This window comes from Megalops cyprinoides, chromosome 10 (genome assembly GCF_013368585.1).
Source record: "Megalops cyprinoides isolate fMegCyp1 chromosome 10, fMegCyp1.pri, whole genome shotgun sequence".
Taxonomy (NCBI): Eukaryota; Metazoa; Chordata; class Actinopteri; order Elopiformes; family Megalopidae; genus Megalops; species Megalops cyprinoides.
Genome location: NC_050592.1, coordinates 14,009,089 through 14,024,745, shown reverse-complemented (window position 1 = coordinate 14,024,745; position 15,657 = coordinate 14,009,089). Strand labels below are relative to the sequence as shown.

The 15,657-nt window shown below is 40.8% G+C and overlaps 2 protein-coding genes across 2 annotated transcripts; both read left to right on the top strand.

Moving 5' to 3' along the window:
* Positions 1-841: 841 nt before the first annotated feature.
* LOC118785157 lies at positions 842-5,789 on the top strand. Its single transcript, XM_036539719.1, has 5 exons — positions 842-974; positions 1,642-2,298; positions 3,647-3,797; positions 4,815-5,053; positions 5,414-5,789. Exons 2-5 carry the CDS (start codon positions 1,648-1,650, stop codon positions 5,552-5,554), a joined length of 1,182 nt encoding a protein of 393 aa, XP_036395612.1. The 5' UTR covers positions 842-974; positions 1,642-1,647; the 3' UTR covers positions 5,555-5,789.
* Positions 5,790-9,500: 3,711 nt separating this feature from the next.
* On the top strand, positions 9,501-15,657 carry dnase2 (deoxyribonuclease II, lysosomal). Its single transcript, XM_036539251.1, has 7 exons — positions 9,501-9,583; positions 10,108-10,208; positions 10,458-10,626; positions 11,721-11,820; positions 12,031-12,195; positions 14,441-14,677; positions 15,242-15,657. The coding sequence occupies exons 2-7, from the start codon at positions 10,111-10,113 to the stop codon at positions 15,592-15,594; spliced, it is 1,122 nt and encodes a 373-aa protein (XP_036395144.1). The 5' UTR covers positions 9,501-9,583; positions 10,108-10,110; the 3' UTR covers positions 15,595-15,657.

Sequence of the window (15,657 nt, the reverse complement as noted above, 5' to 3'; positions counted from 1 at the left end):
CTATTGATTGGGATAAAAAGAACAGAATCCTTTTACAGTCTCTCTCTCCCTCCTTGCGCTTGCTTTAAGCCAGTCATACCAACATCTCTGACCTCCAAGTGTTCTTTTTTCTCTCCTTTGCTCTCTGTCTACTTCTCTTTTAGCTGTAAGTCAACAGGAAGTCAGTATAACCACAGATTCGTTGTCACACAAACAGACGGCAAGTTTCAACATAGCTTCTGTCATAAACCCTGTTGCAAATGCCTTGCAAACAGCACAGACTTTTTCCAACTGTAGATCACTTCAGACAATGTAGTCTTGACTTGTAGACAGAGCAGCACCTGTATTTTCTCAAATTAAATATAGGGCGAGTTTCCATTAGAAATTTTACAATGCCCTATAAAAACATATTCAGAATAGCAGTGATCTCATCAGCCCCTCCAGAATTGGAAAGGTTATGTAATGTGGTACAATGAAACAAAACCAAGAACCGAAATGATAACTATTTCAGTGTAAAGGGTACAATGCAAACACAAGGGGGTGTATTATTGAGATTAGAGATGTATGTAACTGCAAACCTTTTTTTCTGTAAGGGGTTATATGTTGTTTGTAAAGTTTTGTAATAAGCTTGATTATTAAAACTCTTACAATTGATTCGTTACAGTACCTATCCATATTACAGAAACAAACTTTCTGTGTTAATGTCACTTTCATCGATCCAGTTAGTTTTCACAGCACAATATCGGATGCACACACATATCAGAGAATTGGGGGTGGGGTGGGGGTAAGAGAGAGGAACAGGAAGAGAAAGATGTAGATGGAGGGAGAGAGAGAGCGCGTTTTGCCACTGTGCTCCAAGCCTTAGTGTGTCCCAACAGGTTTTTTGTCAGTTTGTTTGTGATAGACAATTTTTTTGCCAAAAAATTATGCTGCTTTTAACTGTTGCCAATTCAAGGACCTGATGTTCAGCAAAAGACAAACAGAAACTAAATCAGGTAAGATTAAATTAAGTTTTGAGTTGAAAGCAAGGAAACGAGGGGGCGAGGACAGGCAGCCAGGCCAGCTCTAATGTATAATTTTGCTGTAAAAGGATATTTGGATTACACTGAGATTCACATACTGATGTGGAGGAATTGCATGAGGAGCGAGTGAAATTAGTTCGGCATGTTTAAGTACTAATTAATGCTTTAACATGATGTATAACAAAACATTTGTGCGTAGGAAAACATTGTTGGTTGGTGAACTGCTTCTCTGGATTAGTTTGTAATATATTCTGGTAATAAATGTGTACGCTGAGTTTAAATTAGTGTCTATGTAAATTTATCTGTGTTTTGTAATGTAAAAAAAAAACCTGACATTTGGGTTACAGCACACTGATGCGATGCAATATTTCAGAAGTATTGTTGATAAAATTACTATACTGAGTATGTTTTTTGAGCATGAGTGCATGTGTTTCAGAGAATATTTAGTTTGTAGAATTCCACAGTGAGTAAAGAAGTATCACAGGAGATGCAGTTGTATAACATCAGTTACTGTTTGTGTTTTGTGCCAGAGTATATTTATCTAAATGACACAGTTCCTGTATATGTACGCTTTATCTGTGATATCACATTTGTCTTTAGTAAAACATTTAAAGCAAATTGTTATTATTATTTTCATCAGCTTCACATGTTTGCTGGTGGACTGGTGCAAAGGTCAATGGAGGTAAACGCTGAGGCTGTGGAGGTCAAAGTTGAAACTTCAGAAGTGGAGCAATTTGAAACCCTTTTCATTGAAGAGGAAGGTGATGAAATAAAGAGTGAAGAGGATTATAGGGAGAAAAGCAGCAAATCAACGGTTTCAAAGACCAACGATGAGGACACAGAAGACAGAGAGGGAGAGACAGGAAAAGATGGAGGAGGAGAGGGTGGAGACGGAGAGACAGGGATAAAGGATGCAATAAAAGACACATGTGTAGGGAAAGAGACACAGAATGAAGAAGAGACAGAAGATAGAACAGAGGAGGTGAATCTGAAGCAAAGCAGGGGTGATGTGGCAGCAGATTCGAGGGCGACAGAGAACGAGGAGGACAAAATAGAGAAGATGGGGGTAGAAAACCAAAGTCCAGAAGGACGTACTGCAGAAGACGGCAGAGAAGGAAGCAAAGTTGAAGAAGATGTAAACACAGAAAGCAAAGTTGTGAAAGACACAGAGGGAGGACAAGGCCAGGAAAGACAGCAGGACACAAGAGGCATCAAGCCAGAGGCACGGCTTCTTGACCCTAGGTCCACAGCAGTAAGGTCCAAAGACAGACTGAGTCCCTACGATGCACAAAAACAGGTAAAACTACCACCCTACCTCCCTTCGTCTGTCAATCTGTCTATTTCTCAATAATTAATGTTGTCGTGTGGCTATGAGGGTAATATAAATAGCAATAATACACCTTGTGTGAATTCCACTGAATACCTATGAGCCATTCCAATAATTACGCAAAACAAGGTTGTGGATGGAGACAGAAGGAGCCAGGGCAACGGTGCAGTGATGAAATGTAAAAGAGAGAAAGGGTACCACACATTCACAAAGCAGATGGATATGGAAGAGAAGCAGCTGTGGCAGCAGGAGGACTACAGTGGGGTGTGAATAGTAACCAGGTTCCAGTGGTTACGCTGGAAACACAAGGTGTGATACCTTTGGCAAATCAGTGTAGATAAAGTGTAGACAGCATAAATCGAGATAAGTGGAACAGGATGGGTTTACATGATGGGGATGCTAAGCAAAATCATGGGCCATAAGGAGGCGACAGTGATGGTAGGGACGGCCCATGTCCTGGGTTGACCCGCAAAACAGAGCGTTCTTTGTGAAGCAAGAAGATGACAAGGTTTCTGTGAGAATGTAGCCTGAGAAAATGTATGACTGGGATAGCAGATATAAGAGTTTTATGTGTTTTATGTGAGACTGCTGGTTGCTCTCTTTCAGTTTGATTTATCTAGATATTGTTGGCTTTGAGATTATTATCATTGATTGAATTAATATATTAAATACAATTTTATTTGCTCAGTTTTATTAAGTATCTTATTGGACATCTAATGGTAGCTAGCAAGAAAGAACAAAGGAGTAGTCACTATTGTGAATCGGAGGAAATCAATATAATGCTCCAAAACTGTTATGGTCACAGAAACTGGGACATGATTAAAGATAGGGGTGGAGCACATTCTTGTAGAACACATCAGGGGCACTTATAAAAAGGGAAAATCTTGAAATAGTTGTCATTCTATCAGTCACCCATTGAAGACAGAAATGAAAATACAATAACCCACTCTCCTCTCTGAATTAATTTACTGTTTCATGATCAAAATGGTGTTCACATGCAGTAATTTTCCATCAATTAGCACTTATGACTAACCAAGTCTGTTTTTTTCCACAGAACACATTACTGCATCTAAAGGCACTGTATATAATTTATAAAAAAGACCATAGCAGATGGGCAGTAATTTAAACCCCCTTACTTTCAGGCTAATGTGCAACAATATCTCTCCATTGGTTGTCTTTTTAGCACATCTTAATAACATGGCACTTGTAGATATATCACATGATACTGATCTATCACAAAAGTACAAAATGTGTTTGTTTCTTATGAATTAAATTTGGCACATTTTTCTCTCTCCACCACTCTCTCATCTGTCACTAGATTCGCAGGTTAACCCCGGACTTCCCAGATTCACTGTATGAGCTGTTGTGCTCCCTGCAAGAAGGGCGACGGCTGAATGACCAGCGTTGCTCATTCACCATGGAGAGGAGATGCCACTCCGAGCCAAGTACCCCTGTGCCTCGACACAGAGGTGAGGGAGTGATAGGGGGAAGATCAGAGGCAGCGATTATCATTTGAATCAGACGTTTTACTTAAAAAATGTGATTTAACTCTATAGGTTACTGTTCAGGTCAATCAGAGCTTGGGAAACTCAATGTGTGATCATTTGCTAGATACTATAATTTTCACAGAAGGAAGGAATCCAGCTGCATGCCCATGCCATATCTAAGGTTAATATTTTTTTTTACTATGGTAATTATTTCAAAATGATGGTGAAGGCAAAGTCAGAGAATGTGATGATAGTTTTACAGGTGTAAATAGCAGCTAAAGAAATATGGCTCTCATAATAATTATGTAGGTGCATAGTGAAAACATTCTAAAAATGTTTTTCTTGATCAGAGGGTTATGGTTAGGGTTAGCCTGATCGTTAGCCTAGCAAAAGCAGGAGGTGTCTGGAGCTGCTTTTGAATGAGTATGAACATTTGTTGATCTATAATCTGATGCTGCCCTAACCTAGGGACATGTGTTAGTCTTTGTTAAAAGGTTGGGATTTTTATGTGACCCAGGAGTAGTTTTATAAACCACAGTGGTCTTTGAATGCATGGTCTCCTGGAAAACATTCAATTGCAGACCGACATATTATAAATTGTAATTACAGGGCAGGGATGACATGACAATGTGTCTGATTAGAGGAGCATTTTGCCTATTTTACCATCTCTCTATGTTGGTTAACACATGTTTGGCATTTCCTAATTATCAATAAAGGTGAACTGTGACAGACTGATATCAATAATTAGCAACATCAATTTTAATGTCAGACATTGACATACTATAAAGTCTTTGACTTGTGTCTTCGACATCACATTCAGGGAACACCTTCACAGCTTCTTAGATAAATAAATAATTAATGTGAGCTTCACCCACAGAATTTCTTCCTGCTGTTATGACTATCAGCTCTAGCTGTGAGAAGTGTACTTCTGAGCGTTATAATCATAAGCACTGGTTAATCATTAGCAGATCCTTACGCCTATTTCCCCTTCCCGCTCAGTGGTTTTCTCTTCGATGACATCACTGCAGAAGGAGGAGTTCTTTGATTTACTGGCTACCTCCCAAGGCCGTCGCATGGATGACCAGCGGGCAGAGCTACAGGACACCCCAGAACCTCAGCCACCTCCTCAGCCAAAAGCCAATGAGAGAAAGTTCAGCTTCAAGGGGCTGGAGCCAAAGGCAGCGGCTCCCAAACCACCTCCCAAAGAAGAATTGTACAACATGATTCTGACTGTTCAAGTAATTATCATGATAGTTACAACACAATAGGAACAATATGTTTCCAGTTGATTCATACACTTAAATTTCACATATGAATAAATACTTCTTGATAATACAATGTCAGACCTTAGTTGATGCTGTTCTAATCATTTAATCAACATTAGTGCATGCAAAGAAAATTAACTGGCTAAAGATGACGTTTTGTTTCGTAACAAAAAATAGTAAGTTAAAAGAAGTTAAGATAGATGACAAAAATTGTCTACACTTTGCCCATAAAACCGATTCTGAGAAATGAGTGTTGAACATGTATACATACATGAAAATTTAGACAGTGTAGGTATTGTTTTCACCTTCTGTTGTCATCTATCTCTCCCATAGGCTCAAGGCAGAATCGAGGAGCAGCGTAGTCGTGCCCCGGGACCGATGGATGATGAGGATTTCTTCTCCCTACTATTGAGGGTCCAAGGAGGAAGAATGGATGAGCAGAGGACTGAGCTCCCTATAACCCTCAGAGACTGAGGAGGAGGCATTGGGAGGGGAGAAGGGCATAGGGGTGGACATTAGCAGAGAGTGACCAGGACAGGAGGGGCAGTACTTTTCTTCCTCTCAAACTTTGAATGTGATTTGAACTTTTATGAGGCCTGACTGTGTCTCTTTCATTGCTGTCAGTCTCTGGTTTGTCACCGGTCGCCAGTTTAGGAGAGTTTGCTCATCTGAGTTTGAAGTGGACACCGAATGGGTTCGTGGTGACAGTGCTGAGGATCAAACTGCATTTTCATATAACTTTTTCAGAGAAACATGTCATTTCACAGTGATAAGCAAATGCATGCTGTGTGTTTGTCTTTCCAAGATGTGTGTTCCTGTCAATCAAATAACACAATAAAGATGGGAGACAGTTCATTTTAAAATATTGAAAAAAAAAACTGAACACTTTGATTCATATGTCTAACCATATCTGTCAATCTTTTATGGCACCTGCATGTCAACTATGTAACATCATTCAAAAGTTAAGTGTTAACATTCTAGACAAACAACAAATAATAATGGGATTCTGAACCAAGATTTTCAATGTCCTGCTAATATGTTACTATATTCTTTTCTGCTTTGTTTTCTCTTGGTGTGTGTATGCACAGACATTGTTTCAAATTTGTCAGTCCAAGGAAATGTGAAAATGGTGTCTTGAAAAAACAGTTCATTCAAAAAAAAAATCCTGGCCAAAAATGTGCTGCCAATCTCTGACAGGTGGCAACTATACTGGATGTGGCCAATATAATTTGATCATACTTGTGCATGTTAAAATGTCATTCAGTGCCTTTATGTTATTACATTAAACTGCTTTACCCTTTTAAGAGGGAAATTTGAAAGCAATATTGTTATTTTCAAAGATAATCTGACAGGATACCTCAGGAAAGACATGGATACAGGGAATAATGCTTATTTCATTTAACTGAACTGAGTTGATACATTTCTATGATCTATAATCATCATTATTTAATCAAGACAAGTCTTATTTGAGACAGCTCACAGTCACTGAAACCTACAATATCACATTGAACAAAAGTACAATAAACAAAAATACCCTTCAATATTAGAACATCTGAATACTGATTATATTACTATTAAATTACTGTTGAAATAAAAATACTATCAATATGCAAGGACTCCAGTACAGTTTTAAAAAGCCAAGGTACAACATCTGCAATTTTAGTGAAACGCATGCCCAGAATAATTGTATTTGCTTCAAATAATGCTCGAGTAGGAGGAAAACAAATACAGATTGCAGACCCTCATCTGTGTGGTTCCATCTAGTGGTGGCTTATTGTAAGTACACTTGATGTATGTAACTGCATTTGATGTGGACAGACGAACATACCAAGCCAAATGCAATGCTTTCTTTCATGGTTTAAATAAAGATTACCCAGGTGTTGTTTCTTGGAAGTGATGAAAGATAACAAAAGGGCACAAGACTCTGAACTTAACATGCAGTTGATTCCACTGCTTAATGGTACTCCATTTCATTATTTGTCTCTAGCAAACATCCTCATCTGCCATGACATTTGCTCATTTCACTTCACATATTATCCACTTGCAGAGCTGGAATGCACCTTGAATAACTTTTCTCAAGGGCAGTACACAAACCTGCCACTTATCTGTGTACTGAAAAAAGCGAGGACTCAACTTCCTAAATGTAGTAACGTTTTTGATCATTGTCCAGTAATGAGGGACTGCAGACAACAAAATGTTCATATTCTACTGAGGGTTAGTAAGTGTAAGTCAATTTCAAAACAGAATGCATTGCAGCTCAGGCATTGTTTTGTGCAAAATGCCGCCTTTGTTAGATTGCATCAATCTGGAATTCTACTGCTTGCACAGTGCTCTTTAATGTTTCTGTCTTTGTCAGCATTTCATTTAAGCAAGTGTTTCCGTTCTTCAGTGGCCTCCAAAATGCTCTTTTCTTCCAGTGTGTAAGTGTCTGAGGGCACAATGCTGAAGCGGGTCACTCCGCTGTTCTCAGTGCTCCAGGGCCATCACGCTTGTGCTTCCCTGAAGCCCACAGTATTAGCAGAGGTTTCGGGGTGTCTTTTCCATGTTGTCTGTCACACCATAAGTAAATTAAGTCAGTAAACATGACAGATGAAAATGGGGAAGCACGATCAGGCAATGGAGAAACATTGTGCTTAGTCTGTGGTAAACATCAGGATAAGGTTGCAAAATGACTTGATGTGACGCAGTTGTAAATTAGTTGCCATGTTGTGTGCTTTATTTGGGAAGTTGAACTTCTCTAATCTACATACCATTGACATACCAGGCATGGTGTCTTGAATTGTGGTTATAGTATCAAATATCTGTATGGTTCCCACTAATGAAAATTAAAACAAACTGTTAGGACATAGACTGACCAATGAACATAAACGATTGTGAAAGTAGTGGTGGGATGTTAGGTTGAATTTTTTATATGTTATTAATAATACAGATGGAATTGACTGGAATCCAAACCAATCAACCACTCATAGATTTGTCAAGTATTAAAAATATCAAATATCACATGCAGTGTCCATGGTCTGGTGAATAGAAAGCACTTTTTAAGAACGCAGTCCAAATTTACACTGCATGCCAAAATCTTCCATTTCATTTATGTGCTCATTGACAGTATTCCTTCAAGTAAAAATAAAAATGGCATTTTAATAGATTGATTGGGTAGAACAAATGTAAAAGCGGATGTTTGAGCTGGTCCATAAGCGCCAGTGTAACTCTCAGAACTTGTGCATCAAATATCGTCTGACCTTGAAAACAGATCTTTGCATAGTGAATGTCATAACTTCTTCCTCTGTGTTAATGTAGGGCTACAGTCGTGCGCAGTCTGGCAGTGTCCATTTATTTATTCAAAATATTGATTTATTAAACGAACTTATTTATTACACTCTCCTCGCCCCTTGCTCACAGACACTCCGTCGGAAGAGCTGGTGTTAAGCTCCTGCCCAAGTCTTCCTGTCCAACCGCAGGCCACTAGCAAGCCGCCGACGTGCAACCGCGGACGATGTTTATGGTTAACCATGGAGTCCAGGAGCTCCAATGCTGAGTATTTGGCCGCCTCTAAAATTCAGTATTTAATGACCCAATTTTGCAACAAATTGTCGAGATGCTCACGAATTTGTCTTTACTATTTGGTTTCGGAAGGCCATGCAAATTCTAATTTATCTGTTGTCGCTATAGACAGTATGTTCACAGTATGTATCACATATAAAATGGGCTAACTTGAAATTTCGGCCAATTCTATGTTAATTCCGGTTGAATTGAAAAACAAAGAAGGGTTTATCGCTCTTAAGATGGTGGAATGACAAAGAAATATCACTTTTCTTCGGCTTTCACTTGCTCGGAGAAGCGTTGGACTGAAACTTTAAGAGTCACATTTGGTTCCCTTTAGCTTGAAGGACATCAGGATTGTTCTTTATGCGATAGAAAAGAGTATAATCTGTAAACTGCTAGTTCCAATTAGAGTTAGGCTTATGTTGTACTTTCTAATGGCCGCACAGGGATCACCTAACCCCTATCACCCCACTGGGAAACGAACCTGATCTGGTTCAACACTTGGACCAGCTAGCATCTTTTACCAGCCTTAACGACAGGCCTATCACCAGGAGGTTTTTTTCGCCCCTTAAGTTATATTATAAGGGCTTCAGCCAAATAAACAGTTAGGTCAGACAACGTGATGGACGCCCTGTTATTTCTGGAGCCTTAAGCCTGCGGTTGCTCTCGCCGAGTTCAAAATGCGAAAAGGACTGTAGGCCTACTGTAGAAATATTTAACTACAATGAATTTACAGACCCATGCTATAGAAAATGTCACTCGCTCACTGATTGAAAATGTGGGTTGTGCTAGCCTGTAATGCAGTAACATATCGGTCCTTGCCTGTATACCCACTTCATTCAGACCATCCCTTATCGCACTTACCTCCGCCCATTTGTGACATTGCTGCCAGCAAAACAAGTGGTTAGAAAGCTGCCGGCAGTGCTGTACGCTTAGGAGTCTGAGCTGGGGTGGCGCGGGGTAAGTAAACTGTCATCAGCGACTGATTTATGAAAGGGAAGTAATGAAGAGCAAGTGATCAAACAAAAACAGGCACACTAGACGAATAAACAAATAAAAAAGGACTGTCTGTATTTGAACACTTCCTATTCCTATTTTTCTTTCGCCGAAGTCGACTAGCTAGCTAGCGATGCCAGATAGCTTGTCTAGCAACAGAAAGGCAAACCACTTTACTTAGTGTTTTCGAACATGTAAAGCCTAAATACGCAGCAATTGTGAAAAAGAAACTTCAAAACAAAGCAAAAAAAATGCGTCTGGAGTACGAATTGAACTTTTCTCTCTTAACTACGGATCTAGCGACCGAGCAACGCATGCAATTCTATGGTCATGACCTCGTGCTGGTCACAAGATCTGACTACTGTGTAAATGTGCTGAAAAAAGCTAAAACAGTTTGGTAGATAATATTAAAATCAAACTGGTCTTTGATGAACTAAGGAGTTCTTGCTAAAAGCTACTTTCTAAAGCTGACTGCATGTCATTCTCAGGTCATGTTTTCGCTCGGTCTCCTTTTCCTTCTGCATGTAACAGCAGAGGGTGCCATTTCACCCATCTCTTGCTACAATGACCAAGGGGAGTCCGTGGATTGGTGAGGAATGTTTCTGTTTCTGTATGAGTCATATGTATACATTTCGGTGCCACATGGGAGGGAGGTTGCTGTGCCTTGTTTCGATCCCTTCCGCCATTCCATTCCCTCTGATTGCCATGACGCCGCAGTGTCAGTTCGCTGAATGAACTTCACTTGAAACCTCACGATTTCAGTCTAGTTCGCACATCTGTTACAAGTCTGTGTAGATGTCCTGTGCAAACTCTTTTCTTTAAACTCTCCCCCTCTCAGGTTATATCTATACAAGCTTCCTCACCACTCACGCTCGCACGCGCCCCGCGACGAGGGGCTGAGGTATTTGCTGATGGGCAGAGGGAGCGAGGGATGGACAGAGGGAGCAGTACTGGTGAACGACAGTACAGGAGCATTGGGGAGGACAGTTGGGCAGCTGTACGAACAGGTTTGAGTCTGTCCATCTTCAGTTATGTGTGCCTGGCAAGTGCTCCAATCAGTTTAGTCACACTGTTAAATCATGAATGTTAACAGAGAGCCTGACATTTCCGTCATATCCGTCTGAAAGAACTGCATGGTATTATGTCCAAGGATAATACAGGAAATGCGTCATATGATATATGCAGTGTCTCGTTCTCATTCTTTCCATCTCTGACTTCATCTCTGTTCCATTGTCATGGCATGCAGTCAGAGTGTTTCCCATGGGTTTATCATAACCACCTCTCAATATCTGCTCTTTTGCATGCATGCTGTGATGGTAAAACCATTTAACAGATGTGGTATTGCAGTCAAAAACAACAGATCAAGTGCAAAATAAATGAGGAACTGTGGGTTATGCGTGGTTTCCTTTCCTTTTTCCATTTGATGAAATGATGCGTAAGGATAAAATTATACTTAGCTCATGAAATTATAGTGTTTTCTTCTACTCAGCACCTGAATGTGTGACACAGATTTGCCACAACAGGACCAATCTCACTGCATGATTCCTCTGATCTGAATATTTTGATATTGTATTATTTATTTCAGCCATATATATTGTACATTAGATTTTCTCGCATGTTGTACTGTTTGTGGTTAAATTTGACATTTCGTTGCTGCATTTTTTGGTATCTTCATTCCCTTAACCTTTTTGCAGTGTAGATGTTTGCAATTGTGTTGTAATACCCTTTGTTGTCCTAATCCTCTTTCAAAGGGTTGTCTTTGGTAACTGCTTAGAATTGTGGCATTCGTATGACCAACGTCCAAAGATACAGTGCTATCCCCAAATTCCACTAGACTGTTAGAGTGTACGCACTGTCCCAGAGGGCCCTAGTCAGTTGTTAATTTAAATTCCCCTTCAGTTGTTACATCTGAAGCACAACGACAGTGTTAGACAGTGACAGTCAAAGGAATATTTCAACCAGCATTTCAATTAGTAGCACGAATGAAAAACAAACCTGGAATGAAACTGAAGACACACTCCCTTGTTCCTCATTCCGTGTGCACGTCTGCATTTTCATGTACAGACATATATTATTCACTTCCCCTTTTTTGTATTTTCAGAACAGTGAAATGGCCTACGTCCTGTACAATGACCAGAAACCCAGAGATGGGGAGGAAACTGGGGCCAGGGGTGTGACGAATGAGCGGGGTCACACTAAAGGTATGAATGAGTGCAGTAGCTGCTGTGATTTGCCATCTTCGGCATGGATCAGCTACTGAGAAACTGCACTCAGTACAGAATTAATTTACCACATAGAACTGTGGAGTCAGGCTATGTGCACTGTCCTAGCCTTTTCTCTCCATTCAGAGTTCATGTAGTATGCAGTCTAACATTACTCACCATGCACTTCGCCCCTCCTCTCTGTTGTAGGTGTTGTCCTGGTGGATAAGACACAAGGGTTTTGGCTGGTCCACAGTACACCTCATTTCCCCCCTATGAAGGAAAGTGGCAAATTTGAATATCCAAGCTCAGGAGTCACAAATGGACAGAACTTCATCTGTGTCACTTACCCAGTGGAAAGATTCCAGACCATCGGTGAGAATGCAGAATACATTATGTGGGAATGTTTGAATGGCCTCAGTATCTCTGCAGAAGGATAAATAACTGCTTATTTAGGGCCAGCTGTGGCTTGTTTAAACTTTTTTTCTGAGACTTTTTACATTACATTCATTTATTAGATGTTGTTATCCAGAGTGATTTCCAGTGCAGTAGAACCTGAGTGTATCCATTCAAGTTGAATGAGCAACAGTGTCAGGCCAGGCTAACAACACTCCCAGACCAGTGAGTATGAGCATAACATTATTCAAGCCCTACCCTAAGTTAACTTGTGTAACCTGACAAGACAAGGGAAGCCAAGTATACTACCATATATTAGTCAGTAGATCACAGAATACAAAACACATTGCAATACTAGGTTAAATACAAGGTTAAACAAAATACTGCACGCAAGTACTACAAGTAGCAGGTGTTAGGGGGCGGGCATTGAGGTACAACCGAGATGCAGTCTGAAGAGGTGAGTCTGCATTCAAAAATGGCCAGTGATTCTGCTGTCCTGACCCCCGTGGGGACTTCATTCCACCACTGGGGGACCATTATAGACAGGGATCATGTTTGAGAGGAGAAACCCTGTTGGGACAGGACAGTCACTTGCCTCATGCTTGCAGAGTGTAGTGATCTTGGTAGAACACAGGGTTTCAAGACCGAACATAGGTATGAGGGGGCTGTCCCATTCACTGTCCTGTATGCCAGCACTCAAGGTTTTGAACTTGATGCGAGCGATAACAGGAAGCCAGTGAAGTGAGGTGAGGAGGGGAGTAACTTGACTACTTTCAGAAATTCTGAGGGAAACCCAGTGGATCTTTCAGAGAAAGGGCTATGGCAATGTACAAAGCAGCTCGTACTGTCAACACAGTAGCTGTGTTAGCTTGGTCTGACACTGTTGTTCATTCAACTTGAATGGATACAGTTCTGTTCTTTTGTGCTGGAAGTTGCTCTGGATAAGAGCGTTTGCTAAATGAATGTAATGCAATGAAAGTAACCCCTTGCAGTTGACATTGCAATCTCTGGAACTATAAAAGTACCACTTGCCATTGGTCCTGTTATCACATTAACTGTGGTATTAACTGTTAACACGTTAACTGTCACTGTCACTATGGTAATTCTAAAAGTAACATTTGCAGCTGACACCACTGACTGTGAAAGTAACGCTTGCACCTGGAACTGTCACCATAGTAACTGTGAAAATAACCCCTCCAACTGGCACCGTCACCATAGTAACTGAAAGTAACCCTTGCTGCTGGCACTGTAACCATAGTGATAAAATTGTGTAGGCTGTGTAGGTGCTTTAGTTTGTGTGGTGTATGAAATGTGTGATGCAGTTGATGGTACAATGTGTTAATTGTGATAATTAAGTGGGCTATGTCAATCTTGTTCTCAAACTTGCACTGCCTTCTTATTTTTTTCCTGGGATCTTAATTACAGTGCCTAATTGAGCTGTTAATGAAACACTCTTGTTTTATTACAAGTACATTCCTAAACTCTGTCTGATGCAATGAAAGAGTGAGCCGGGTGCCAAAATATGGAGCTCATTTATTTCGGCTTTGACAGATGAAAATACTGCATATGGCAGCAATCCCTGAATGCAGCTGTTGAGGATCTTTCCTTGCTTTAAGAAAGAGAATGCTCTTAATTCAAGCCTGTAATGTAACTACTACTGGAGAAAACACATTTAGAATCTCTGCGCGGTAACAATTCACTCTCATACTCAAATTTAGCAAACAGATCATATTACAGTTTTCTTGTCTGCTTGTTTTCAGAGCTGTTTCTATTGAATCCGCAGCTCTGATCAAACACATTACCTGACAGGAGTAGTTTCTTTTTATTTGGATGAAATATATACTTGTCAACTCTATACAGAGACCTAAAGTTGATTAGAGGCATCCCATGAGAATTCAGTTCTTTGCTTGGCAAGGCAAGTGTACCTTTTGTGGTAAAAATACACCAGATTGTAAGGATGAGAAGTAGAGCAGACATAAGCAAAGAGATTAGTTGTCCCACAGGAGAAACTGCAGAAGGACAGAACAAGGGCACTTATTTTATCTCCTAGTTACTATTTTTAAGAGAAAGAGAAACACTTTTATGGGGAAAAAAAAAACAGCTGGTACAATGATTTGTGGTCCCAGGACAGCAGTGCGGAATCCCTTTGTGTCACACATCTCCAGGAAGTGTTTTGTTGTGTTGTACTTGTATATTCATGCTGTTTTCATGACATGCTGTACAGGTGAGCAGCTGCAGATCAACGAGCCGCTCATCTACGATTGCAGCGTCCCTGAATCCCTGGCCTCTGCCCTGCCAGCCTTGGCTGAGGTGTGTGGGAGGAGCAAACGTGAGCAGGGGAATGCCAGTCTCTCGCACTCCGCCCTCCTGTCCTCTTACCCGTCCAATCGCAGCATCTCCCTCTCTTCTTTGGGTGGAACCAACTTCATCAGCTTTGCCAAAAGTGCATCTTTTGCAAACGGTGAGACCTCTGCATGTGACAAAAACTGTATTATCTGAAAATTAATAGAGGACCTGCTAAAGTTAACTCAAAGAGTTAACAAGCTGTGAAGGAAGAAGCCCCACCTCAGGGAAAACTACCTATCCTTAAAATGAAACTGTGACTGATGTTAAATAAAAATGGAGTCAGTAGTATGTTGTAACTGTAGTGCTGTAACAATTTCAAAAAAAAAAACATCCATCAAATGAATAATTACTGAAATTACCCTAGTTCTTATCTTTAACATATTCTACTGGGCCTTTTAGCTTCCAGACTGATAGTAATCAAAGACATCTTACCACTTGCTCCTACATCATAGGAGCAAGTGGTAAAGATGTTTAGCATAGGTTTGCATGACCAGGTAAAAACTGTGACTTTCATAACCTTTGGTAATGTAAGAAGTATTGAAATTATGCAGTATTACTTTCAGTGGTACATTATCCATTGCTTTGAAAATGAATACACAGTTGTAATGCAGTATCTTTTAGGTGCCTTTTTCTTTGCCTTGTATTAAAATGAGCCTCATGTCTCTCCCCCATCCCCTAGATCTGTACCACTCTTGGGTAGCGCCAGCTCTCCAGTCAGACCTGCTGGTCCAGTTTTGGCGCCGGACAGAAGGGGTCCTGCCCTCGGACTGCTCCCAGGGCTGGAAGGTCCTGAACGTGGAGACCATCTCCCTCGGGGAGCAGGTCATGTTCAGCTCCACCCTAGACCACTCCAAGTGGGCGGTCAGCGCGGATCCCGGGGCAGCGGACGGGGAGGGGGGCTGGGTTTGCGTGGGTGACATCAACAGGAACGAGGCGGAGGAGAAGAGGGGGGGTGGCACAGTGTGCCGGAGGGACGCCACGGTGTGGAAGGCCTACAGGAATGCCGTGCAGGAGTCTTACCCCTGTAACTGAGCGAGGGCTGAATCATTGATTTTTAAATATATATATTTAATATATATATTTAACTATATCAAC